General features: G+C 39.5%; 1 protein-coding gene across 3 annotated transcripts in view; it reads left to right on the top strand.

The window, feature by feature from the left end:
• atosb (atos homolog b) overlaps window positions 1-25,893 on the top strand; it is a 63,087-nt gene extending 37,194 nt beyond the window's left edge. For all 3 annotated transcript variants that reach the window (XM_088336471.1, XM_088336469.1, XM_088336470.1), the window contains 9 exons: window positions 5,511-5,687; window positions 5,764-5,872; window positions 8,978-10,205; window positions 11,998-12,056; window positions 18,256-18,355; window positions 19,639-19,797; window positions 21,475-21,543; window positions 23,582-23,775; window positions 25,219-25,893. In XM_088336471.1, the coding sequence (XP_088192597.1) occupies window positions 9,114-10,205; window positions 11,998-12,056; window positions 18,256-18,355; window positions 19,639-19,797; window positions 21,475-21,543; window positions 23,582-23,775; window positions 25,219-25,372 (1,827 nt within the window). In that variant the 5' untranslated portion in view covers window positions 5,511-5,687; window positions 5,764-5,872; window positions 8,978-9,113 and the 3' untranslated portion in view covers window positions 25,373-25,893. The remainder of the gene's footprint in view (window positions 1-5,510; window positions 5,688-5,763; window positions 5,873-8,977; window positions 10,206-11,997; window positions 12,057-18,255; window positions 18,356-19,638; window positions 19,798-21,474; window positions 21,544-23,581; window positions 23,776-25,218) is intronic.
• Window positions 25,894-26,619: the final 726 nt, after the last annotated feature.

Here is a 26,619-nt window from a genome sequence, read left to right as displayed (position 1 = left end):
TAAACATGGCTGCAACATCATATTTCCGACTAAAATCTAGTTCTTCAGAGAATTTAATTTACTGTGTGACATTCGATGATATCATAAAATATTTTTATTAATATTAATCTCAGAGCCTGTGTCTCATATTAACAAATCTCCCACTTAAAAAGTGTCTCTTAAAATGTGCTTAATAAAGACTGCTGTATTTTTTGTACTGTATTTGTTCGGTATGGTCCCCAATGCTTGCAGTGTTTCTAAAGGAGAAGCAAAAACATGATAACCATGGTATTGAAGCTTGTGGTTATGAAAAAATACAAATCAGGCACTCGAATTGCTACCCTTACTAAGTTGCATGGTGGTAATGAATTATTATTAGAAATAAGGAGGCGATCAAAGCACGGAATCTACTAAGAGCATGACTATCATCTTTTATTACACATAAGTAGTACTTACTATACAATATTTGGTTACAGTATTTTAATGTTTTGGTCTGAGGTACTGGGGCAAAATTACACAAACTGTCAGACCAATGTTAATTTTTCTTACTATTCTTAGGTAGAGACATTCATTTGCATAGCGGAATCCATACCAAGGAGTTGGCTGGCATTTTACTGCTAAGCTTAGCACTTGTTTTTTTTTTTTTTTTGCATTAGGCAATACAGTGCCATCTAGTGGTCAAATATTACACAATGTACCTTTTAACAATCAATTCGATCAAATTGGCGTTTAACCCTCCTCTCGTGAGACCCAACACCTCAGCTCCCCAACCCCCCACTCCCCAATTATTTTGTGCTTTCTGTTTCAGAAAAATGATACATGGATTATCATACCAATGTTGATTTCTATGAATATTCATAGGTCAACAAATTCATTTACATTGCGGAATCCATCAAAGTAGTCGCCGTCACGGTTGTCTGGCATCTTGCTGCTAAGCTAAGCTCATTTGGCACTTGTTTTTGTCTGCATTGGAAAATTAAGTGCCATCTAGTGGTCAAACGTTGTACCTTTAACAATCAATTCGATCAAATTGGCCTTTAATCCTGATCTTAGGGTTAGGGTCGCCACCTACCTGTTTTTGATTTTATATGCATGCAAAAAAATACATATGTTTGTTTATTGCATGAAGGCTTTTTGACTTTGTCACAAATGTTTATTTTAACAACATTTAGTAAGAAGAAAAAAATCACTACATTGTAAAATGCGCTCATTGGCACTGGCCTCGGTGAAGCTACATCTGGTGAAGGAAATTGAGCTGGCAAATAAGGGGACGACCATGTGCTAGAGGTCTGTTACCTGAAAACTAACACAGAGGAATGTTAAAATACAATGTAAGGGTATTTTATTAAGATATATATTTTTTTGATTTTCTCTGTTAAACTGGCCACCCGGGCTCCATTGACTGCCAAGTTTCTTTATCCCTTTCAAAATAGGCTTAGAAATCAAGTGGGCATTTGTGACACAGCCCACGACTATAAATACTCAAACTCTACTCCGTTTGTTATCTCTCTTCATTCCCATCCCCCAGACCCCTGTCTGACCCTTTCTGGGCCCCTTGCCTTAAGGGACCCCACCTGCCTTGCTAGCTTCTGTTTTTTTTAATCTGTAAACTGTAATTACTTAGAATTAGATCAACACTGAAAAGAAATACAAAATGTCAGTGGCGTAAGCTTTACCCCGGTTCCTCTTTTCTAATGACATATCAGATGATAGTGTGCGATTTATTTTTTTTCAACCTCAATTTCCCGAAGGAAGGCACTTTAATACTACCATACGTCATGTGAGTAATTGCAGGTGACGAAACGTTTACCCCTTGTGTTGTCTCTAGGTGATTCATCGTGTATGTGTTTTTTTGTTCTTGCCATTATATGATCTTGAAATTCTGCGTGTTTGTTTCTAGGGAGTAAAAACATAACACGGGAAAATATTGTCATATTCATGCTCCGATGTGGGCACCTGATAATTATGTTTTATCACCTTTTGTTCTCTGGATTGCACTAGAGCAGTTTTAACAGTCACATTTCAAGTACCGTACTTTCCCAACTATAAGTCACACTGCACTAAAAAGATCAGTTTTAATTAGGTGTGCCATTACTGTAATTAAAGATCACTATTTGGAACCTCCTCGTGGCAAAAATGTGATGCTATCGGCTGATGCTAAGCTAGGCAGCAATGCAATGCCTTAGCTACTGCGGCTAGTGGCTTGGTAAGCGGAAATTCACGCTAAACGCAGACCGATTTTTGAAAGTCATAGTTTTGCTTAAGTTCTTCACAAACTAAACTAGTTTGTCTTTGATGTGTCATTGTTTTTAGCCCTTAAAAACATTTTGGGGTTTGTCTTTTTTTAGACAGTATACAGGGTGTTGAAAAGATTTTGGCCAGATTTTAGGCTTTCATATAGCATTAAATATGAATGGTAGTTAGATAAAAGTAGTGGCATTTTCCAGCTACAATAAGTTTTTTTTGTAAGTCTATTTGATTTTTCATTTTTCTTCAAACCCATTAATGCCATTCACTCAACCAGAAAAAGGTGTGTGCTTGAATTTTTCAAAAAACAAATCACAGACTTTTGTTCAAAGTGCATTTGGCAGAAAATTCGGAAAGGAGTCACCAGAGAAGAAGTCCATAGTGAGATGGCATGGTAAATTCTACATTAATAGTTGCTTATGCCCAGCTATAAGAAAGGGACACCCCTCAACAAAACATGTGATTGAACAACTGCATAAACTATTGAATATAACTGTGTTTTAAGCCTAGATTTAAACAATTCCACTGAGGTTGCAGACCAACCCTCAGAGAGCAGAGAATTCCAAAACACCGGGGCCCAAATAGAAAACGCTCTCGAACCTTCGGATTTCTTCTTGGCTCTTGGGATCACGAGAAGACCAACTGTTTCCGAGCAGTAACATAGGGGGGAATTAAATCAAATATATGAGTGGACAAGTCCATAAAGCTTTGTATAATACCAACAGAAATTTAAAATCACATCTAAAGCTAACAGGGAGCCATTGCAGGTTGGCTAACATCAGGGTAATGTGATCAAACTTTCTTGTCCGAGTTAAAAGCCTCACTGCTGCATTTTGTACCAGCTGCAAACTTTTGATGCTAGACATCAGGAGACCAGATAGTAGTACATTAAAGTTAGAAGGAAACGAAGGCATGAATTATAATCTCAGCATCGGTCTGGGGCAGTGTAGGGCGAATTTTTGAAGTCTTGCAAAAATTAATCTATTCTAGTAATATTTTTAACTTGTAACCGAAACGGATTAGGGTCAAAAGTGACACCAAATGTTTTTGACCGAGTCACTCTGGTTGATATTAAATTTGTCAAGGTTCAGAGCAGTGTCGGAGAGCAAGTCACAATGTTGAGCGTGACCAATAATTAACATTTCAGTTTTCTTGGGTTGAGGCGCAAGAAGTTAAGTGACATCCATCTATTCTATCTCAGTTAGGCAGGCCTCCAAATTTCCACAAAGACGGTGAAACATTTTTACTGATATTGGTAAATATTTTTTCTTGTGGAATTCTAGTTCCAGTCACATTACCCCCCAACACCGACACCTCAGCAGCTCCCTCCGCTTTTCTTCTTCCTCTTTGTGGTCAAGTACAAAGGAAGCGTTATCCTTGGGCTACATGTTGCCACAGCAACATTTCACTGTGACATCCCCCCTGGTACATTCCCAAGTTCTGGTCCAAGTGGGTCAGGCTTGCCTTACTGGGATTCATCTTTTTACCTTCTCGTTTAGAAGCACTGATCAACTTCTGATAAGCGCTTCTAGTTTTCCTCCTTGCTGTTGTTAGCCAAGGTTGAGGCTGAAGAACAAAGAATTTAAATGGGTAATTAAAATTATGTATTTCCCACATCTTGTTGGTCCTCCTTAGACTGTAGACCAAAAATTGTAGTTTTTTTTTTTTTTTTTTTTTTAACCAATATAACATTCAAAAAATAGATTTATTGTCATGAACCAGAACAGGATCAGGACCCAAACGCGTGATGTTTCTCACACAAGCCTTTTATTTTACGGGAAATGGGGATTTGGACATGTTAGGCAGCAGTCTGGCGTGAAATGATAGGAAGCCAGAGGCCGACGAGATCGATACCAATTGCCCGAGTAGATATCGGACAGATAGGGTCCATACCGGACAGGACGCGGCAGACAGGAATGATAATGAAACAGGATATTAAACTAGACGGGAATGAAAACTGGAAAGAATAATAAACAGGACAAAAATAGACGGGAACGACACTGGAAACCGATATTAAACAAGAGTAAAAATAAACTGGAACAATACTGGACAGGAAATAGGACCGAGTCAAAACCCACGTCTTGCGGGGCAGAGGTTATTTGACTCCGACAAACGAAGAGTGAGAGCACTGAGCTTAAATAGACGGAAAGCCAATCTATCAATGAGCCGCAGCTGGCGCCTCACGGGCGGTGCCAATTCTAGAACACAAGTCAAACAACTTAAAATTGGATAATAATGTAACAATCCATTACTTGGATCAATTTATCGTATATTTTGGACTATAAGGCACACCTTTGAAAATATTTCTTTGTGAAAATGTTTTGCATTTAAGGCGTGCGGGCCAAAAAGGTGCATGAAATTAAAACTACAGTGGGATAAGGTTTACATTTAAAAAAAGGCAGGAGATCAACAAGAAAAGTATTTTAAAAGACATAATTATTAAATCTGGTTTCACAAAAATAGAAATCGATTCTCCCCTAAAATATTTTTAGGAGCATTTAGTTGTAATCATGCATTTCTGATTTTATTTACTGTATTTCCAGTCTATAAGGCACACTGGATAATAAGGCACACTTTTGAAATTCTGGCAAAGTTGGGGATTTGAGGTGCCATTTATAGGCTGGAAAATACGGTAATTCAGCTTTATAAGCTGTTTAGTATGTAATGACCTGATCTTTGAAGTTCTTGTATCAGGGTGTCCAAATATTTTATCAGAAGTATTATTATTATAAAAATCTCAGTCAACCACCAAAACATATGCCTTGAATAAATGCTGTTCTGCTAGTGATCCATAGAGCCAAGAAGAGATCCTGAGGTTCGAGAGCGCTCTCCATTTGGGCCCCGGTGCTGTGGAATGCTCTACTTCCTGAAATTCGATCTGCAACCTCAGTGGAACTGTTTAAATCTAAGCTTAAAACACACTTCTATAGCTTATGAATGATGCTTTCACATTGTTTGTTGATGCAATTGCAACCTTGGTCATCCTGGAAGAGGGATTACCTCAAGGGCAGTTCGGTCTTAAGGTTTCTTCATTTTCCTCATGTTGAGGTTTTTGAGTTTTTCCTTGCCCTCATGTAGGTTTTAGATCAGGGGATGGTGTCATAATAATCTGTTGTCTGTTATAGTCCGTGCAGACCTTTGAGACTTCTTGTGATCAACGGCTATGAAAATAAACTTGATGTGACATGTAAGATTCTGGAATATGAGTCACACCCTTGGCCAGATTATGAGGAAAAACTGCGACTTATAGTCCTAAAAATAGTAACCATTGTCTGTCTCCACAGGGATTCTTGGTGTTATGACCTTGTCATGATGTCAAAGTCATTCTGTAAATTGCGCCCAGGCAACCAAGGCGGTTGCGTTGGGCTGTTGACCAATCAAAGATGGAGTCCCACTCGACTCACCTCTACTTCAGTAGGACCTTCAAGCAGTACCCATTGCAACATTGAGGGATCACTTTGGTAAGTAGATGCTTTACAAACTTTGAGCTTCTGCTTCTTCTCAAATTTTTAAATCTAGATTCTCTTTTCTTGGCAGATGCTTTGGCGGTTGAGATTTTGTTTTTCTATACTATTTCTTTTTCCGGACACAACTTCCAGATGCTTTGTGTCAGCGTGGGCGGATTCAGTGAAGGACAGGCAATGAGGTGAGTGGTTTGATGTATTATTCCCTTCAGTGAACCAGTTTGTGCACAGTTGAAGCCCATAATATTGATTGATTGATAGACTGATAATATTGCCCATAATATTAACCATAGAAATTGTTTACTTATTCAATGCCATAACATGTAAATATGTTTGCAAAAGCATAGTCCCTTATGGCCTAAACGTAAAAATATGTTTTTCTTGTTTGATTTTCAAATACTATTACCAGCTCGGTGGCCTTGGGGGTATGGCGCCCGCCCCGAGACTGGGAGGTTGTGGTTCAAGCCTCGGCCGAGTCATACCTAAGACTTAAACATTGGTACCTGTTGCCTCCCTGCTTGGCGTTCAGCATTTGGGGTTGGAATTGGGGGGCTTGGTCACCTATTGACTCCCAACACCTCAGTTGGGTTGAGCGAGGGAGCTGGGAATCCCCTCCTCTAAATCAATCTCCCAAAAAGAGTCAGAAATGACTCTAGCCACCTCCCACTAGGGGGATATGGCTGTGGTACACACACACATATATATATATATATATATATATATATATATATATATATATTATTAAGGGTTGCGCGCTGCTCACCAGTAAGTACCAAGCTTCTGGGGAGGATTTCAGTATGATATATTGACAAGAGGTGCTTTGATCAGATCTATGTTCACACGTGGAGGGAGCCCAACTTCCTAGTGTTTCTACAGGTACCAGAAGAATGAGTGTGTGTAGGGATCCCCATTTGGAGAGTAGTGAAGCAGTGTGGTGAGAGTCGTGTCCAAATAGCTGAAGTTTAATATTCAACAGAGCTTTTTCCTTTAAAAAAAAGATGACAAAGTCCCATGGAAGTGACCTCAAGCTCGTCCCCGTAGGTTTTTGTGTTTTGTTTTAGTTTCTTTAATGCGTCTAGTGTATTTCTTAATGTATAATACAAATGGTGAAAGTGAGAAAGGCTTACTTAAAAGAGAGTCAGAACAACAATTCAAACTCCAAGAATAAGATTATTTTCAAGTTCTGAGAAACTCATGTACTTGCAAATGCATCATAATCAAGAGGACGGAGGCTGCAATGATGACACAAGCCAGGCGATGGCGGCTGCTAGTTGAAAAGTTCAATTTTCTATCCAGCTCCTTTAAATAATAAATTCATAGTTCAGACAACTTCAGCCACTCAACAGTAAATACTGTATTGACCAGATTTTTTTGTCTTCCATTTAACAAGACTTTCTATATTTATGTTGAATTAAAAGTTAACTTTTTGTTGATTTGAGAATGAAATTAGGGGTCAAAATGTAACCCTGGAGAGCCAACAGGTCATCATTTTCCAAGGAAGAAAAGGTTTCTTGATTTTAGGTCCACCAAAGCGTTAGATTTAAAGAAAAAACGTATTTTAACCATAAACGTTTATCAATATCAAAGATTATATCGAGCTTGGTTGCCATTCACAGGTTAGAAACGTAAAGGATCAATTTTTAGCTTGTTTGGCATTGACTGCAATAGACGTAGGGGATCCTTTTTCAGCTAAGCTGGCATTGACTACTATGGATGTCAATGATTTTCTTTTAGCTAGACTGCCATAGACATATTCATTTTAGTGGAATATTTAAATTTGGGCACCCCTACCTACTGTATACTGTAAATTCTGGACTATTGAGCGCACCTGATTATAAGACGCACCCACCACATTTCAGGAAGAAAACCGATTTTGTACATACACAAGCCGCAACTGTATATTAGCCGCATGCGCCCACATTGAAAAAAACGCAATACAAACACGAAATTAACCCATACCCAATAAATTCCAAAAAACACAGCCGGCAAAATGTACGGAAAATGATACCGGTACTTAATGTTTAATGCAGACCTGCAGAGTTCGGGTGCCCGTTGAAAGTAATCCAAGGAAAAAAAGTGAATATTTCCAAAGGTAAGGGTGGGAAAAATATATATCCACTATTGTCGGCCGCGTCCACAAACACGTCTCACCTTTACTCCACTTCCCGTCAGCCCGCGTTTGCCCCGCCCCTTCTTTCTCATTTGCTCGTGCAAAACATCACAATAAGTTTCTAAACTAAATACATTACAAAAATATACAGTTGCAAATACATATTATACATGGTTACACATATTTACAAAGAAAGACGGTACACCAAGAGTTTTCAAAGCTTTAATAATAATATTATAACTTTCATCCCAATCTGTGCCTGTGAAGGGTAGCAAAGCGCTACTAGCAACACGCTCGCAATACAGTAAACAGCTCTATTAAAAAAACAAACCGTGCTTGTAGCAAGCACGGTTAACCGTCCTCATCTTACTCCTTAGAACTGACGTCATCAAAGTCGTCTTCCTTCAGTATGGGAAAGAGACTTTCTCATATAGACGTCGTCCCACGCTCACTTATTCAGAAACACGCTAGCATTACGTTCGCAAAGTAAAGTTTACGTGCGGTGGCTCTGTTTCCTTCTATATCGGACTGCTCGATTGCGTTTAGCTTGAAAGTTGCGTCATGTGCCTTTCTTTTTGCAATTTGCATGATGAGGATATGTCTACGCTAATTTAATTTGTGCACAAGTTAAGAAGTTGCAGTCTAAATCTTACCTTTTTTACTCAAGCGCTGCTGGCGGCCGTTAGAAAAATTACATAAATTGGCCGCATCACTGAATAAGCCGCAGGGTTGAAAGTTTGGGGGAAAAGTAGCGGCTTATAGACCGGAATTTACGGTATATAAAAATTATTTTAAAATGTTTTATTTTTTTTATTTATAGGGTTGCTATTAATCGTGGGAGGAAGCACCAATAAAGAAATCATTTAGCAACCAAACAGCACTTCTCAATTCATGGATCCCTCAACCACCAGTGTTCTAGGGCACCATTTCCTGTGGTGTGTTCTTGAAGTACAACCTGGCGATGCCCATCCCTATCCAGGCTGTTTTTTGGGGCAGGGATTTGCAAGACTACATTAAACTGTTTGTTATGGTTTCCATGGTTATTATTAGTTGCAGAAAAAGTGTCCAGATTTGACTAAGAGCACCTTCGTTATGTTGTTGCTGTTGTCTATTGGTGTAAAAATCGATATACTAGATCAGATTTTGCTTTACCAAAGTGTGTTTTTTTTCTTTGTAGGAGCTGTGCGACCCATCTCGCCAATTCGAGCTGGATGAGGGGCACACTTGAGGAACTTTAGAACCTCCGAGTTCTGAGGAACGTCCTTCTGAGGCGTGTTTTTCTCGCAAGGACTAGCACGAGCTACTTCCCAAACATGCGGCACATTCACGTGGAGCTCTCCCACAAAAAAGCTCCGCTCGAGCTTCCAGCCCAGGAGGGGGACCTGCCTCCCCCCACGGCGCCTGCACTAGGCCCTGATCCAGGGGTCCGACCAGGGGCCCCCAGGCACTTTGACCAAGAGGACTTGAGACATCAAAAGGTCTACCAGCTTTCCATTTTCTCACAGTTGGGTGGATTTTCTACCTCCACGGAGACCCATAGCGATGCCCTGCCGAGGCCCATCCGCCTGGGGGTAAAACGGGGGCTGGAGGAGCCCCAGTTGACTCACAAGCGACCCCATGTGGCGGACTGCTCTGACATGGACTTACTAGAGGGAGGGGTTCTATGTGGGCCTGCTCCGTTACCAGCAGTGTTAAAGGGGTTAGTAAAGAGTTCCGGTGGTCCTCTTTATTCTTGCACACAAATGGAGCACAGAGACTCCGAGGGTGGGGGCTTACCCCGGTCGCCCCCGTTGTCCCCTAGCCACAACCCCTCCCGTCGTCCGACTCAGCACAATCACGATAGGCCTGTCCCTGATGTTTTCTCTCCAAAATCCCCCCTGATGTGCGACCCTTCTCTGGGCAGCTCAGCCAGAACCGAAACGCCGAGCGGGGGTCGTACCCCCCCCTGTTCTATCGGGAGCCCCGAAAATTGTAGTAATGGAGGTCAGCCCGGTAATCACCTGTACGATATGTACGAACCTCCCAGTCCCACCAGCCCCCCTGGTCCGTTCTCCCCCCCGCACCACTCTGAACTTCAAGAACCAGGGGAGGCCACGGAATGGGACGTGGGGCTGGAATCATCTCCACCTGAGCGAAGTGCCACCCAAACTGCTTCCTCCTGTAAGGGTCTTGCTTCCTGGGAGAAGACCCCCAGCAGCAACGGCCGCCGATTGTCATCTACCGGACACTGGCCGGCGAAGAAAAGGTTGCTGTCTCCCAGCGAGACCATCGAGTCCTGCTCGGAAGATGAGGGACCCTCCACATCTAAGAGGAGCCGGCTGTCGTTGCTGGCCCCTGGCCTGGGCTCCTGTCGGAGCACGGATGCTAAAGCTGCTCCTTACTGGAACCACCTACTTCCTTCTAAGGTTAGCCCCTACACACAAAACTGATACATTATTATTCTTGTTGATGATTAATGTCAAATACCGTGTATATTATTTGAGTAAATTAATAGTTTCACGGTGGTGGATGAAGTATCTCATTTATTTGTGTACAATGCGCACTCGACTATAACGTGCACCCCTAATTTAAAGAAAAAACGTATAATAAAACTTTTTCTCAGCCAAACTAAGCATAGTAAGTGTCAAACTTTAAATAAATGCTTTGTTAATTTAACATTGGAAATGTGCTCGTAGTTAACGTTATCAATAAATTATTTTAATCATGGCCGCACTTATTCAATGTTCAATTTATCCCGAGCTACACCAAAGACTTGTTTCCCTTGTTGTGCTTTTTGTGTTAATTTATATCTTACAGGCCAACTTTGACTTCTCCATTCTTTAGCATTCCTGTCTGGTACTCTGAATACAAATATTGTGATAATGAGATTATATCTAATGCCTTTTTATATGTCATTTATATCACTGGTGGATCTAGTGGTTAGTATCCGGTGCTCTTACGGCCACAACCCCAGTTTAGATTCCTGTCGCATCCAATGTTTTACTTAAAATTGGCAAAATTGCATACGAAGTAAAATTTGCTTACTTGGAGTAGTATTCTTTTTTCGTTTTACTAGAAACAAAATCCATACAAATAGTAGCAAATTAAGGAAAACATCGGTTGATAAATATAGCACTTGAAACGTTTTATTTTTCATCTATTGTACCAGAAAAATCTATGCAAATTGTAGTTCAATAAGAAAAAGATATTTGTTTTAACTTAAAAACAATACAAAGTGTTGTAACGACAATATAAAAACAATACATATTTAACTAATTCTAAAATTGACTTCTGTATTTTTAGTTACAAAATAATTTAGGTATCTTTTTCTAATTAATGATTAATATTTAAATATCTAATTAATTTGATTATTTGACATTTTAAAAAGGGTTCTATTTTAAATAGTACATTTGAATTATCCAAAACTAGTGCTTATAGTTACTGCAGTCAATAGTTTGTTAATACATTTTTCAATTTGCAAGTTCTGAGTTTTAACTTAAAGTGGATTTTAGATCAGATATTTTCTTCAATCTTTGCACAGGTTGTATTTTTCAATCAAACTGTGAGGTTTATAGTTTTAAATCAACTAGTCAGTCAAATCGTGTTTATTTATATAGTGCTAAATCACCAGAAGTCTCAAAGGGCTGTACAGGCTATAGACTAATATTTCACCATCCCTGATCTAAAACCTACATGACGGCAAGGAAAAACTCAACAGAAATTGTGATCGACCAAATGGATTTACAAAATTTAGATTTCAATTATTGGGCCTTGTGGCCCAGCTGAAAAGTTCTAAAATGTGAATATAAGACAGGATAATTGCGAAAACATTCCACGAGACAAAAAAAAAAAAAGATTAGTTTAGTCCAAAACAATGTGAGTATCTCCAGAATTGACAGGTCGGACATCCATTGTTCCAGCTGCAGTGAGCGCGGAAAACATACAAAAGTCCAAACAATGGAGTGCAACAGTTCTGGAAGTAAGTGAACACAAGGAAGACCAGAAAGAGCTTTGAATATACGTCACGATCAGTGGTATGATGCGGTGTGACCACAACGGCCTCCTTAGAGTGAAGCTGGCTGAGAAAAAAGTACACCAGCAAATAAATGACAACCAATCAATTCTTGAATGAATCACAATCTATTTTCATAAATGCATAAATTGCTCATATTAACACAAACCCCTCTGGAAAACTTTCATTTTTATTATTTTTTGTAGTGTGCCACAGACTGTACGAGGGCAGGAAGACGACTGAAAAGCGGAACGCGTATAAAGAGGTGAGGAACTAAAGACTTAAAGGGACAGTGTGTTTTATTTGGTTCCTCCTGGTGTTAAAAACAATTTCATTTGTTAAAGAAAATGATTTTTAAGTTTAAACTTGAGGAGACACTCAAAATAGCTAGAGAAGACATCAATGGATTTTGAACTGGCAGGGAGGTCAGAGAGAGAAGCCTTCAATAAGGAATTTTCTTTGTATTAAATCTTCAAGGTTACAAAAAGCAGTTCATCTCTAAGGGGTGTGGAACTCAAAGAACCGCAACATGATTGGACAAGATCAACAAATATTTAATAGTCAAAACTAAAAAAAACATCAGTGTACAATAATAGTCAAAATAAGGAACTGGCAGCCTATGAAATCTCATGTGTAGGTGTCCAATGTTAAAAACGGAATAAACATATAAATAATGCAGTTTGATTCTCTGTTGTTTTTATTTTTCCCTGTGCTTTGTAGCACTCATTTTCAGTTGCACAACACAGCGGCTTGAAATTGTCAAATAATACACACTTTACCTTCAAAATAACAGTAATAAAATATAATGTTTGCTGTTTTAGAATCCGTGTCCTTTTTGCTTTTCACAAAAAGACAATGACCGTAATTATTGAAAATAAAAATATTGGACAGTATTGGCACGTTTTCCCCTTTTGTAAAGCTTGAAAAGAAAATACGAGTTTAAAAGGTTATTTTGAAATATAAAAAAAGCACTGCCTGTGATTGAAAAAAAATCTAATAATCACATTATAATTTTAAATCAAGTCAAGTCAAGTCAAATTTATTTATATAGCCCTTAATCACAAAAATGTCTCAAAGGACTGCACAGGATTACAGTTACAAAATTACACAATTACCTGATCTTAAACTAGCAAACCAGCATGCGGGCAAGGAAAAACTCAAAAACCTCAGTGTGAGGAGAAAAGAGAAACCTTGAGAAAGGACCTCACATGTGGTAATCCCCCTTCCAGGATTGAACAGGGTGAATTACAATTAGCATTACTGTACACAGAATAGTAAACACTAGGTAAGATGTTGAAAATGTCCGGAAAGAGCATGACATCAACGACGACGCCAGCTGGTAAATGCAGGGGTTGACATGCTGCAGGTCAGACCCCGGTCCGCTGACCCATCCCAAATCATCCTTCTCCTTCGTATCAGCCAGGCAGGCCTCAGAAAAAGACAGGACAAAACAGAATACGAGGTGGGCATCAATCATATGCTTTGGAATAAAAGTGTGTCTTAAGCCTCAATTTAAAAACTTCCGTTGAGGTTGCAGATCTTATCTCCAGAGGCAGGGCATTCCACAACACCGGGGCCCGGATGGAGAACGCTCTCGAGCCCGCAGACTTCTTGGCTCTCGGAATCACAAGTAGACCGGCATTTTCCGAGCGCAGACTCCGTGCAGGAACATAGGGGGAAATCAAATCAGAGAGATAAGAGGGTGCAAGCCCATGCAAACATTTATATGTTAATAAGAGAACCTTAAAGTCACATCTTAAGTGGACTGGGAGCCAGTGCAAGTTGGCCAATACAGGTGTAATATGCTCAAACTTTTTAGTCTTAGTCAAAAGTCTAGCTGCCGCATTCTGAACCAGCTGCAAACTTTTAATGCTAGACATCGGGAGACCAGAAAGCAATACATTACAGTAATCAAGCCGAGAAGTAATAAACGCATGAATTAAAATCTCTGCATCTGATTGGGACAGCATTGAACGAATCTTCGCAATATTACGGAGGTGGTAGAAAGCTATTCTAGTAATATTTTTCACATGTAACTGAAACGACAGATTAGGATCAAATATAACACCTAGATTTTTGACCGAGTCACTATGGGTGATATTACATTTGTCTAGGTTCAGGGTAATGTTTGAAAACAAATGACGACAGTGAGCTGGACCAATAATCAACATTTCAGTTTTTTCTCGGTTAAGGCGTAAAAAATTATTTGACATCCATCTTTGAATCTCAGTAAGGCAATCCTCCAGATTTCTAAAACTTAAATGTCCAGTTTTTTCCAGTGGCACATACAGTTGAGTGTCATCTGCATAGCAATGGAAACTAATATTATACTTGCGGATAATGTCACCAAGCGGGATCATATAAATACTAAAAAGAAGGGGGCCAAGTACAGAGCCTTGAGGAACACCACAAGGGACATTAGATTGTTTAGAGGTCATATTGCCATAGTTAACACATTGCATCCTGTTTGACAGGTAGGACCTAAACCACGAGAGTACAGTTCCTGAGATACCAATGCGTTCTAGGCGAATCAATAATATGTTGTGGTCGACCGTATCAAAAGCAGCGCTGAGATCCAGCAGCAGTAACATTGATGAGGCACCAGAATCTATTGTTAAAAGGAGATCATTGGTTACTTTTGCAAGGGCTGTCTCAGTAGAATGATTTGCTCTAAATGCTGACTGGACAGTTTCAAAAAGGTTATTTTCTGACATGAAGTCATTTAGCTGCTGTGCAACGACCTTTTCAAGTAATTTCGCAAGAAATGGCAGATTTGACACTGGCCTATAATTACCTAGGCTTTCTGGGTCAAGGTTAGGTCGCTTAAGCGTGGGTTTAATGACGGCAGACTTGAAGGCTACAGGAACAATACCCGAGGATAGCGATATATTAATAATATTTAAAACTGATGGTCCTAAGATCTCAAACAGATCCTTCACCAGTGAAGCTGGAAACGGATCAAGCAGGCACGTAGTTTGTTTGGCTCTACTGACCATCTGTGTTAGATTATCAAGGGACAATTCATTGAAACTGGAGAATGTTTCTAAACAACCGCTGACACAGTCCATACCTAGCACCTCCACATCTTTGATATAGGAGGAGGAAACAGAGCGTTCTTTTAAAATTTCATTCCTGATTAGTTGAATCTTTTTATTAAAAAATTCCATAATGTCATTAGCAGAATGAGTGCAACCATTTGGGTTAAGTTGTTGTCTGGTAAGTTTCGCCACTGTGTCAAATAAAAATTTTGGATTATTCTTATGTTCAACAATAATCTTAGAGAAATACGAAGCTTTAGCTGAGGCAAGAGCTACTTTATATTTCAGCAAACTGTCACACCAGGCCAGTCGAAAAACCTCCAGCTTAGTAGTGCGCCATTTTCGTTCAATTTTTCTGCAACTTTGTTTGAGTAACCTAGTTTCTTCAGTAAACCAAGGTGTATTCTTCTTGGGTCGGAATTTATACTTTAGGGGCGCCACAGAATCAAGAACATTTACCAAAGCAGTATTGAAGTTGTTTGTAAGTGAGTCAACAGACCCAGTGTACGAAGGGAAGGCTGCAGTTACCGTAGGTAATAATTCTTTTAAGGCTAACACCGTTTTAGGGCGGATATTGCGACTGCTAAAGCCTATATTTTCCTTATCACAGTAAACATTAAACAACACCTCACATTTAACAAAATAGTGATCAGAGATGGCATTAGGATACGGTAACACTGTAACATTTGAGGCTACTACGCCACGGGTCAGGACAAGATCTAGAGTGTTCCCATCTTTATGAGTTGGCACATCAACTATTTGATTGAAACCAAATGTATCCATCAGTGACTTAAATGCAATTGCAAGTGAATTTGATGGGGAGTTTATGTGAACATTAAAATCACCAATAATTACAACATTATCCGCATACGTAACTAAGTCTGTTAACAAATCAGAAAATTCTTCCAAAAAATTTGAGTATGGTCCAGGTGGGCGATACACAACAACTACATAAATTGGTGTTGACATTAAGGACCTCATAACAAGTGCTTCAAACGTTTTAAAACTAGTAGGGGTATTAGAAGTAAATTTCAACCTATTTTCCGATATAAGAGCAACACCTCCACCTTTTTTGCATGGTCGTGCCAAGTGCGCACTCACAAAGTTAGGGGGAGAAGCCTCATTTAACACTACAAACTCATTTGGTTTCAACCAGGTCTCACAAAGGCCAATAAGGTTAAGATTGTGTTCATTAATAAGGTCATTAACAAGTAAAGCTTTGGAGGCTAGTGATCTAATATTAAGAAGGCCAAGCTTCAGCACTGTGGACTGAGCTGAAACCTTTCGCGAGTTTTGCACCTTAGTGGTAACCACCACAGGATTCGACTGCCGGTCCCGGGTCTTGTGCCTTGCATGACGGCAGATGCGGCCCGAATTCCATACCACAGGAATATTGTTGACCGGTGGAGTAGCAGGATGACTATTGGTAGAAAATAATGTTATTTCTTCTCCCTCCTCACCTAACAAGGGAGAAACAGAGGTAAGAGGCACAGAAGAAGATGCTATAGAATAGTATAAATCAGGGTGTATGGTGCAGTCAGTAGAACACTCTAAACTACAAAAACTATGTGAATTGCATGAATCTAGCATAGCGCTAGTTAGCTCTAGCGTTACAGACTCCACACCCATGGTAACAGGTTCACTAATCACCTGTGACCTGGCCTGCACTAGTGTATCCTGTCATGGAAGGCTTAAACAGTAATCTATATTTTTAGAAAGAGTGAGAGCACCTTCCCAGTTAGGGTGAAGGCCGTCTCTCCTCAGCAGGTCAGGTCGGCCCCAGAAAGCAGGCCAGTTATCCACAAACCTAAATCCCTTCTGATTGCAAAAACTTGCCAGCCATCGGTTTAGCGAGACTAGTCTGCTAAACCTCTCATCATTGCCTCTCGCAGGCAGTGGGCCAGAGACAATTACTCGATGCCGACTCATCTTTCTGGCGAGATTACAGGTCCTAGCAATATTTTTCTTTGTAATCTCAGATTGTCTCATTCTAGTATCATTGGAGCCGACGTGAATGACTATATCGGTGTAGCTAGCCCTGTCCTGGTGTTTAGGTTTGCTCGTCAGCTCCCTCAAATTAGCCTCAATGTCGGGTGCTCTGGCCCCAGAAATACACATAACCGTGGCTGGGGTGCTAAGCTTTATGTTACGGGTGATGGAGTCACCTATAACTAGGGTGCGGGAGCCAGTAGACCGGGGTGGAGTGGGACTAGCTAGGGGGCTGAACTTGTTATGCGTCTGAATTGGCTCACCGCGATTAGCATGCCGTTTAGGGCTAATGCTAACCGGACTAGCAGGTTCGCTACAACCCACGCTAGCAGTGGTGTCCGAGGCACCTAACATTTTCCGTTTAAACTGCTCTAGCTCACGGACACGTCCCTCTAGAAGGGCAACCTGCCTACGGACACGGGAGCAACCTTTACAGCAACCCATACTTACTTGTAAGCGTCGGATGCCAAGAGCGTCCTAGCAGCCGTGGGAGGGGATATCCTTCAACAACGATCGGCAGCAGCTTCCGACTGTAAATGACAATACAAGGAAATTATTATTATTATTATTAAAAACAATTGTGCGCGGCACTTACCTTGCGCCAATCGTCCGAGATACTTACCCGAAACTTTTCAAGATAAAAAAGATAAATGTAAATGGTCTGCATTTATATAGCGTTTTTCAAGTCCTTCAAAAGTGCTTTACAATGTGCTTCGCACTTACCCATCCACACACCGATAGCAGTGTCAGCCATTTAAGGAAACTACCTGCTTATCGGGGGCATTAGGGATTCAGTGTCTTGCCCAAGGACACTTAACACGTAGGAGGAAGGAATCGAACCTGTGACTTTTTTATCACAAGACGAGCGCTTTACCTCCTGACTTACTGCTGCCCTTTATTAATTAGGTTATCAAAACTGAAGATTTTTTTTCTGCTTGTAAAAAATACACGAGACTTAAATAACAATCAATTCAGTGAATAAAATATTATATAAATTGATCTTTGTATTGGAAAGAGTGTTTTGATGCTAAATTAACGATCATAAACGATTTGGGGAAAAGTATGAAATTTTTTGAGTAAGAATAAGATAGAACAGAAGGCCTTTATTGCGTCAAGAATTAGGATTATGATAGTCTTATGCCCACGAAAAAAAAAAAATTGGCACTCGTTTTTGGCTGCAATACATAATACAGCAACATCTAGTGGTCAAACAATACACACTTTCCCTTTGAAAACTGCAATATAGATATACTTGTACTATATATATTGTACTCAATTAGATCAAGAGATATGTATGATATCTGTTTAGGTACATATTACAGCTATCTTGTCAAAGCTTTTACACTATTTGTAAAATTCATCTTATTGGGTAAATCCAACATGTTTTTTTGCGTGTACTAAAATTTTGCTCTTTCGTTTTTATCGTTTTTCTTTCAGCCGGCAGCTTCGCAGCGGAAGACACACGGATAGCAGAACTTTAACCCAATCGAGCTGGCCCTCTTCTTCCATCAGCAGATCACTTTTGGGAAACTTTGAGGTATCAAACAAAGCTTTTAAAATACAAAATGAACCTTAATACAATGTTACTTCCTTATATTTGCAACAATATCTTGCTCGCTGTCACGAGCAGTCCCAGAGGCTACCACGAGAGACCGCTTACAGTCAGCATCAGGTTTCCGCTTGTAAAAAATTTTTTTATTGTGCTGTAGGGATTTTTTTTGTGTACGTTAATTTAAAGTTACAGTAACTTTAATTGTAAGTGTATATCTCATCAACAGTCTCTCAATCTTATACCTGTCAGACAATTGCTCCCTATATTAACGGTTGCAATTATTAAGCAACAATAAGCCTTACAAACACAATGCGGCAACTACAGTAGCTTGCGAAAGTGTTCCCCCATAATTGTGTTTCATATATCCACATTTTAGGATAGAAAATCTAACATTTTCTGAAAATTAACATGAGACAGTATGCAGACGACACCACGGTTACTGGTTTTATTTCAAATGGAGACGAAACTGAATACTGAGCAGAAATTGATTCACTTTCCACCTGGTGTCATGAGAGTAATCTGTTATTAAATGTAGGTAAAACTAAGGAGATGATAATAGATTTCCGTACTAAGCCCCCCGCATGTGCCACTGTCAATTAATGGTAGTGAGGTGGAACTGGTCCATTCATTCAAGTTTCTGGGTACTCACTTGTCAGCTGACCTCACATGGACTGTCAATGCTACTGATATTCTAAAGTCAGCCAGACAAAGGCTCTACTTCCTTCGTCAACTCAAATCATTCGGAGTCCGTCAATCCATTCTAGTCAATTTTTATCGTGCTATCATTGAATCCGTTTTAACTAGGTCAATCACAGTTTGGTTTGGTCGCGTCAATCAGAAAGAATTGTCAAAAATGGAATCAGTAGTGAGGACGGCAGAGGAAATAATAGGTACTGGCCTCCCGTCCCTGCAAAAAGTAAATCAATCGAACTAGAAAACGGACACTAAAAATTATGGACGATCCCAGTCAACCTGCTTGCAGGTACTTTGATATTGGCCCCCTGTTCTCTTTGCTCAACCAACTGACTCCAGAAGTTCCCTGATGACTTTTGAATGATCCCATGTTGACCTAAATGACTAACAATGACAGTGTGTACCAGGGTGTCATTAAGTCTCCGTTTAAATACAAGTCAGTCAAGTCAAGTCACATTTATTTGTATAGCCCTTGATCCTGGAACGAATTAAGCTCGTATGAAGAGGTACAACTGTACTTAATGCTACCTTAAACATTGTACTATCATGCTAACGTTTCGAGTTTGTCTTCTCAGGAGTCCATGCTCAAGGGTCGCTTCCCACCTTCGGGCCGCATCGAAGGTTTCACGGCGGAGATTGGTGCTAGCGGTTCCTATTGCCCTCAGCACGTCACCTTGCCCGTGCAGGTGACATACTACGACATTTCCGAGCAAAGCGCACCCTCGCCCTTCCTGGTCAGTCGAAATTTCATTCATTGTGATATATTTTGCGTGACGCACTGGACTATAAGGCGCATGGAATAAAAAATACAATAAAAGCCAGGATTGCATAACAAATGAATGAATACATTTACCGTATTTTCTGCACTATAAGGCGCACCTAAAAGCCTTTATTTTTTTCAAAAGCTCACCATGCGCCTTATAATACAGTGCGCCTTATATATGGATCAATATTAAGTCGCAAAGTCTAAGGCAAGCAGCCGCCGACTAGATTTTACCCCGAAGGCGGAGTAGTCCGCAGTGTATGCTGGGATTTATATACCGGCGTTTCATTTCCTAACCAATGTGTCAATCATCATTTGAATCGGTCACTATTGGCTAAAGTTATTCGGAGGGGCGAAACAAAGCCTGTAATAGGCCGAAAAAGATGAATGTGAATCACACGTTGGGTTGCACTATGGCATAGAGAAATTTTTTTGTACTATTCTGTATTTGTAAATATTTTACTCTCTGGGATTTACTACACAAACGGTTGTAAGAAGACCATAGTTACGTATCATTATTAAACGTGATGGCTGCAAGAAAACTTAGGTGAGCTATGCGGTTTTACATTTTCCCGGTATCTTGTTTTAGAACGATCTTGATGTTTCTGTGATGAGTCTATTTTTAAACTAAATTCAATTCAAAGTGTTTATCGTCATATGCACAGTAAAGAACCCTGTTTCCCTGCACAATAAAATTCTTACTTTGCTGTCCACACAGTTGCCAGCAAAAAATAAAATGGAAACTAAGAAATGTTTGGCATTTCTTGAATCCCAAGACTTTAACCTTCCGAATGGTATTTGGAACGATGCATTTGAGTGATTGGTGACATCGTACAGACACTGTTTCCGTACATGTCCGAGACACGTATTTGCTTCTTTGCAAGCTTTCGGAATGTTAAGGGGGTAATAACTTGACTGAACTATCTGACCGTTTGGTCGACGTTCCCATTGTACCGCCTTATAATCCGGTGCGCCTTATGTATGGAAAATATAGGACCAGAAACCATTTTTTGGGGGTGCGCCCTAGAACCCGGTGCGCCTTATAGTGCGGAAAACACGGTAACCTGTATTGTTTTGTACTAACTTCCTCCTCTGTGGTAGAAAGTGGACAGAAAAAAGCGATCCAACCATTTTTTCAACCGCATCAAGCTTTCTTACTCCACTTTCATTTAAAAAAAAAACGGCTGGCCTCTTCTTGACACTAACCATATTAAATGGATGTATGAGATTTTAAACAGTAAAAATGTTCTTTAAAAAGAGTTTCTGTACAGGAGATAGAGTATAGAATGTTTACACACAAACTAGGAAGAGGAAGCAGATTTCTTCTTTGGGGTGGATGCTGGGTGACCTCTCACAGCACCACACACAAGTAGCAAAATCTAACTTACAGCAATGTTTTAGACAAAAAATGTTCGTATCTACCGATTTTCGTAAGTCGAATGGTCGTAAGTACGGGAGCGTCTGAAAAATACTACCATGTTTTATCAGATACATATTTTGTTTTAAATATCACAAACAAAGCAATGACTCGTTCCTATTCTTAATTTTAGAAAAAGCGCCGATATGTTCACGTTCTAAGTGAGTCAATCACTTGTGATAATATTATGGATGTATACTACAGATGGCCTCCTTTGTTTGTGTCATGCAGGGTTTGATATCCCTGGAGCAGCTTGGAAAGAAAGGATACAGCATACCAAAAGCAGGGACCATTCAAGTGGTAAGTTTGACTTTCTTAGAACACACACTGCACAGAAAAAAAAGAAATAAATCAATTTACTAAATTATGAGATAGGTCTGTATTCTACAAAAGAACATTATATGTCTGTGGCTACTGTTGAATTGTCTCTCTACATGTGTTTCTCCAGTATTTGTGTTAGATATTAGATATTTGTGTGAGATATGCGGCGTTGTTGCATGGTGTTTTTAATCAATAACTTTGTAATAAAGGTTTGCATTATAGTCCACATTACTAAGAAAATGTATGTTATTATTTTAAATACAAAGCATTACCAGGTGAAAGTTAAAGGTGAAAGGTTCTCCTCTTACAGAACTTGTAACTAGAGGCCTTAACTCACTCAGTGCTGCAACGTAAGAATGTGTTTTCAGAAGCATTGTCACTGAGTGCCAAAACATAGAAATAGGTTGTTGTGCTTTTGTTGACAGAAAAAACTATAATGAAGGCTTTTGCGAGTTGACCAGTAAGTATAAAGCCTCTGGGAATGATTTCAGGATGATAAGTCACCGTTAGATGGCAGGAGTGGCTTTGATCGGATCTTTGTTCACACATAGAGGGAGCGCCCACTTCTTCATGTTGCTTCCTGTATCCAGTAATTAAGAGTATGTTGAAGGCCTCCGAGTGTCCGAAATTGGGTATTCATACTATTAAAAACACGGGGCGCAGAAACGTTTTAGAAAAATCATGGATTCTTCACGCATCAGTTACGTGTTTTTGCAATAGGTTGTTATTTTGCCAGAAAATTTCCCTTGTGTTTATAGAAAGCTTTGTTTAGACATCAGAGGTATCACACATGGAAAACAAAAAACACTGAAATTTAAGTTCTGCTTGAAATGCTTCCTTTCACAAACACATTCTTTCTCCAAGGTTTTCTTTGAAACGAGTGATTTTAAGAAATGTGGTGAAAGATGAGCGTTCAAGCTTTCTTTTGAAATGTATGCCAAAGCCTATATACAGTAGGTCACAAAAGTATGTACACTCCTCGCATTCCTGCCCATTTCATTAGAATGTTTAATAGAACACTAAACAAATTGTAAAAGTATGTAAACAAAGGCCATGACTTACTGGATACATATCCTCTGGTTTGATGAGACAAAGATTAAATTATTTAGCTCAGACTGTGTGAAGCATGTGTGGAGATAGCCAAGTGAGGAGTTTAAACATGTTTGTGTCCTGCCTAAAGACAAGCATGTTGTCGGGAATGTCATGGTTTGGGGCTGCATGTTACAACTTATTAAGGGAAACAAAACCTCAAGGATGAACTGTGAAATACTCAAGCAAGGTATGATCCCCTCCCTCCAGAAACTGGGCCACAGGGCAATGTTCCAGCCTGACAATGACCCCAAATACACTTTTAAAATGACCAAGGCTTTTCGAGAGGGGTTGAAGGGGTGGACTGGCCAAGCATGTCTCCAGATCTAAATACAATAGAACATCTTTGGGGCATCCTAGAACGGAAGGTGGAGAAGCACAAGGTCTTAAATATCACCCAAGTCATGTTGTCATGGAGGAGGTGGAAGAACATTTCAGTGGCAATTTGTGAGGCTTTGGTGAGATCCATGGCCAGGAGGATTAAATTGGTTCTGCAAAATCATGGTGGCCACACAAAATATTGAACTTTAACAACTTTTACTTTAGAGTGTACTCACTTTTGTTTCGAGGAGTTTAGCTACTAATAGCTACAATTTAAGTTTTTGGGAGTGGAAAAATAAATTACCACTGCTATATAAGCTTTCATTGTGTCAAAGCAATGTTTCTTTAGTGTTGTTCGACTAAACATAATGATAAAATCTCTGCAGAAATGTGAGGGGTGTACTCAATTTTGTGACATATTGTAAGAGAACAAAATTTTCTGTAGACCATCAAAAACTAGTCAGAATGGCAAAAATTGGAGAGAAATGTCTGTCACTGAACGAGTAGTGGTATCACGTCTATAGCCGTCAATGGCACTGATTGTGTTAATCAAAAGTATTTCATTCCCCTCCAAAGTGACACTATTGTGTTAATATTTTTCTTCCAGACCTTATTTAATCCCAACAAAACTGTGGTGAAGATGTTCCTGGTGACGTACAACTTTGACGACATGCCAAGCAATCACATGACCTTCCTGCGCCACCGCATCTTCCTAATGCCTGTCGAGGACCAGGGAGACGGCAAGAAACTAGCTTCGGTGCTCGACGGCAGGAAGATTCTCTGCTACCTAATACATCTCAGGTAAACACGATGACTATAGTATATATATATATATATATGAAGTCAAGTCATGTTTATTTGTATTGCTCTTAATCACAAAGAGTCTCAAAGGGCTGTACAGACCACGGATTATTGCATACCAACAGACTATTATGACACCGTCCCCTGATCTAAAACCTATATGAGGGCAAATAATACATAGATATTGTCAACAATATAGGTTATTCATATGCTATAGACAGGGTTGGGTAGGGTTACTTTAACTGGATTACTTTCAATTACTTTTGGATTACTCCAATACCAAATATGCTAATAAAAGATAAAAGACAAAAGAAACTAAATATGAATAAAATCATGACTCACAACACGCGGTAAGCTTTCTCTCCTGGCTTTGATCTCTTTGATCTCCGGCAAAACTAACATAAAATGCGACAGAAACAAAATGAAAATAAATCCAAACAGCTTGCCGACATCATTTTTACCGTTCCACGTATTCCGTTACTCCCCAAGCCTGCACACAATTTAGTAATTTCATTCGTATTTAGTTTCTTTTGTCTTTTATCAGCATATTTGGTATTGGACTAATCCAAAAGTAATTGAAAGTAATCAAGTTAAAGTAACCCTACCCAACCCTGGCTATAGAATAGTAGTGTGTTTTAAACTTAGATTTAAACATTTCCATTGAGGTTGCAGATCGAATCTCAGGGGGAAGAGCATTACACAGCACCGGGCCCTAATGGAGAACACTCTCGAACCTGCGGATCTCTTCTTGGCTCTTGGGATCACTAGTAGACCAGCATTTTCAGAGCGAAGGCTCCGGACTGGAACATAGGGGGGAAATTATATCTCAAAGATATGAGGGAGCGAGTCCATGCATGATTTTGTAAATTACCAACAGAACCTTGAAATCACATTTTAATATAACAGGGAGCCAATTTAGGGTAGCTTAAATCGGGGTAATGTGATCAAACTTTCTTGTCTTAGTTAAAAGCCTCGCTGCAGCATTTTGTACCTGCTGAAGGCTCTTGATTTTGGACTTTGGGAGACCGGAGAGTAGTGCATTACAGTAATCGAGACGGGAGGTAACAAACGCGTGAATTATAATCTCCGCATCCGACCGAGACAGCATAGGGTGAATTTTAGCAATGTTGCAAAGATGGAAAAAAGCTGTTCTAGTAATATTCTTTATGTGTGTTTAAAGGACAGATCGGGGTCAAATATGACACCTAAATTTTTGACTGAGTCACTCTGGGTGATATTACATTTATCAATGTTCAGAGCAGTTTTTGAGAACAAGTCACGGCATTTAGGTGGACCAATAACTAACATTTTGGCCTTTTCAGAGTTAAGGCTCTAGACTTCTGTACCTTTCTATAAGTCGGTCAATGAGAACATGTCCTGCTTAAAATTAACGTAGACTATTTGTTCGTAATAAAATCCGTTTTTTTCTTCTCTCCAACTCAGATTCCACAGTTCCAAATCTGGGAAGATCTACTTGCACAACGATATTCGGCTGCTATTCTCCCGCAAGCCCGTGGAAGTGGACACGGGGATCCCTTACGAGCTTAAATCTTTCACCGAGGTGCCAAGTAACCCCAAATACTCCCCGCGTGTATAACCCCCCGTGCTTCCAAATGGACCGGACTTCACCGAGACGGAAAAAAAGACCAGTGGAGTTGACTCGAATCTGTCTGTACAAAAAAGAAAAATTGCACAAGAGAAAGGACACCCCCCCCCACAGCTGACTGAATAAGGACTTGCCGGTTTCTCACGTTTAACTTGCATGCCTCGTGACTTCAACACCTGAGTTTTTCCTCGAGTGCCGTACGTATCACACTGTCCTTCACTCTGCTAGCTAGCGCGCTACCAAAAAAGAAGAAAAATTAGCGCGCTTCACGGAAATTGTGACAAAAAAGTACAAAACATCTACCTGCGATGTAGTCAGACTGATGGACAATGTGGTATTTCTTTTTTTAAGATTTTATTTTTTGGGGAAATTCTGTCGACGGAACAGAAGAATAAAAATGTGTAGTATTTTTTAATTTTGTTTAGTTTTTTCGCAAATGTCTTAAAAAGCAATATGCTGCACAAAATGTAGAGCGTGTTCTTTCCTCGAGACGGATGACCTTTCAACTTCTGGAGGGGCGGGACTTGAGGGAGGGAAGGAATGGGAGGGGTGGGGGTATTTAACAAGGAGGGATTCTATGTACATATGAATAAACTTTGCGACTGGCAAGATAAATCTGTTTGGTGAATCTTCCCCTTTTGATTTGAGTCACAGCAGGATTGTTTTGAGAAATGAGAGCGTGATGGTAATTTATCATTTGAAATGACAGATTTTCCAAATATAGTCATTTTTTTCCACCTTAACATGAAGAAAAAAATATATATAATTCAGTAAAACAATAACTTTACATGCATACATTCTTTATCTTCTGTGAAGAATTACTGAAGTTTCTGAAACTTGAGAAGTTGAATAGTTTTCGGTAAAGAAACTAATGCTTTGTTGTATTTAAGATGGTGACTGATTTATTCTAAAAAATGCGTGCATAAGTAGAGGTTACAGATTTTTTATACACAGTAAACGAATTTTTAACGTGAACAAAAAAAATATATATAAAAAAAAAGGCAATGCCTTAGAAAATGATTGCCCCTAATAACTTTTTTGACATATTGCAATATTTGAGGCTCTAAACGTATAAATAAAAAATACTATTTAAATAAATATTTTCTGAGACTCAACATCATATGGAACACATTTGTGAATAGAAACCAAATGTACTCATAATTTTATATTGTGCTAACAAATAAAACATTGAAAATTAGACATCGCAACAATATTTGAAGTCTGTGTCTGTAACTTCA

The sequence above is a fragment of the Urocampus carinirostris genome, chromosome 5 (assembly GCF_059441175.1).
Source record: "Urocampus carinirostris isolate Australia breed hairy pipefish chromosome 5, RoL_Ucar_1.0, whole genome shotgun sequence".
Classification (NCBI taxonomy): domain Eukaryota; kingdom Metazoa; phylum Chordata; class Actinopteri; order Syngnathiformes; family Syngnathidae; genus Urocampus; species Urocampus carinirostris.
This window is presented reverse-complemented; position numbering and strand designations above follow the sequence as displayed.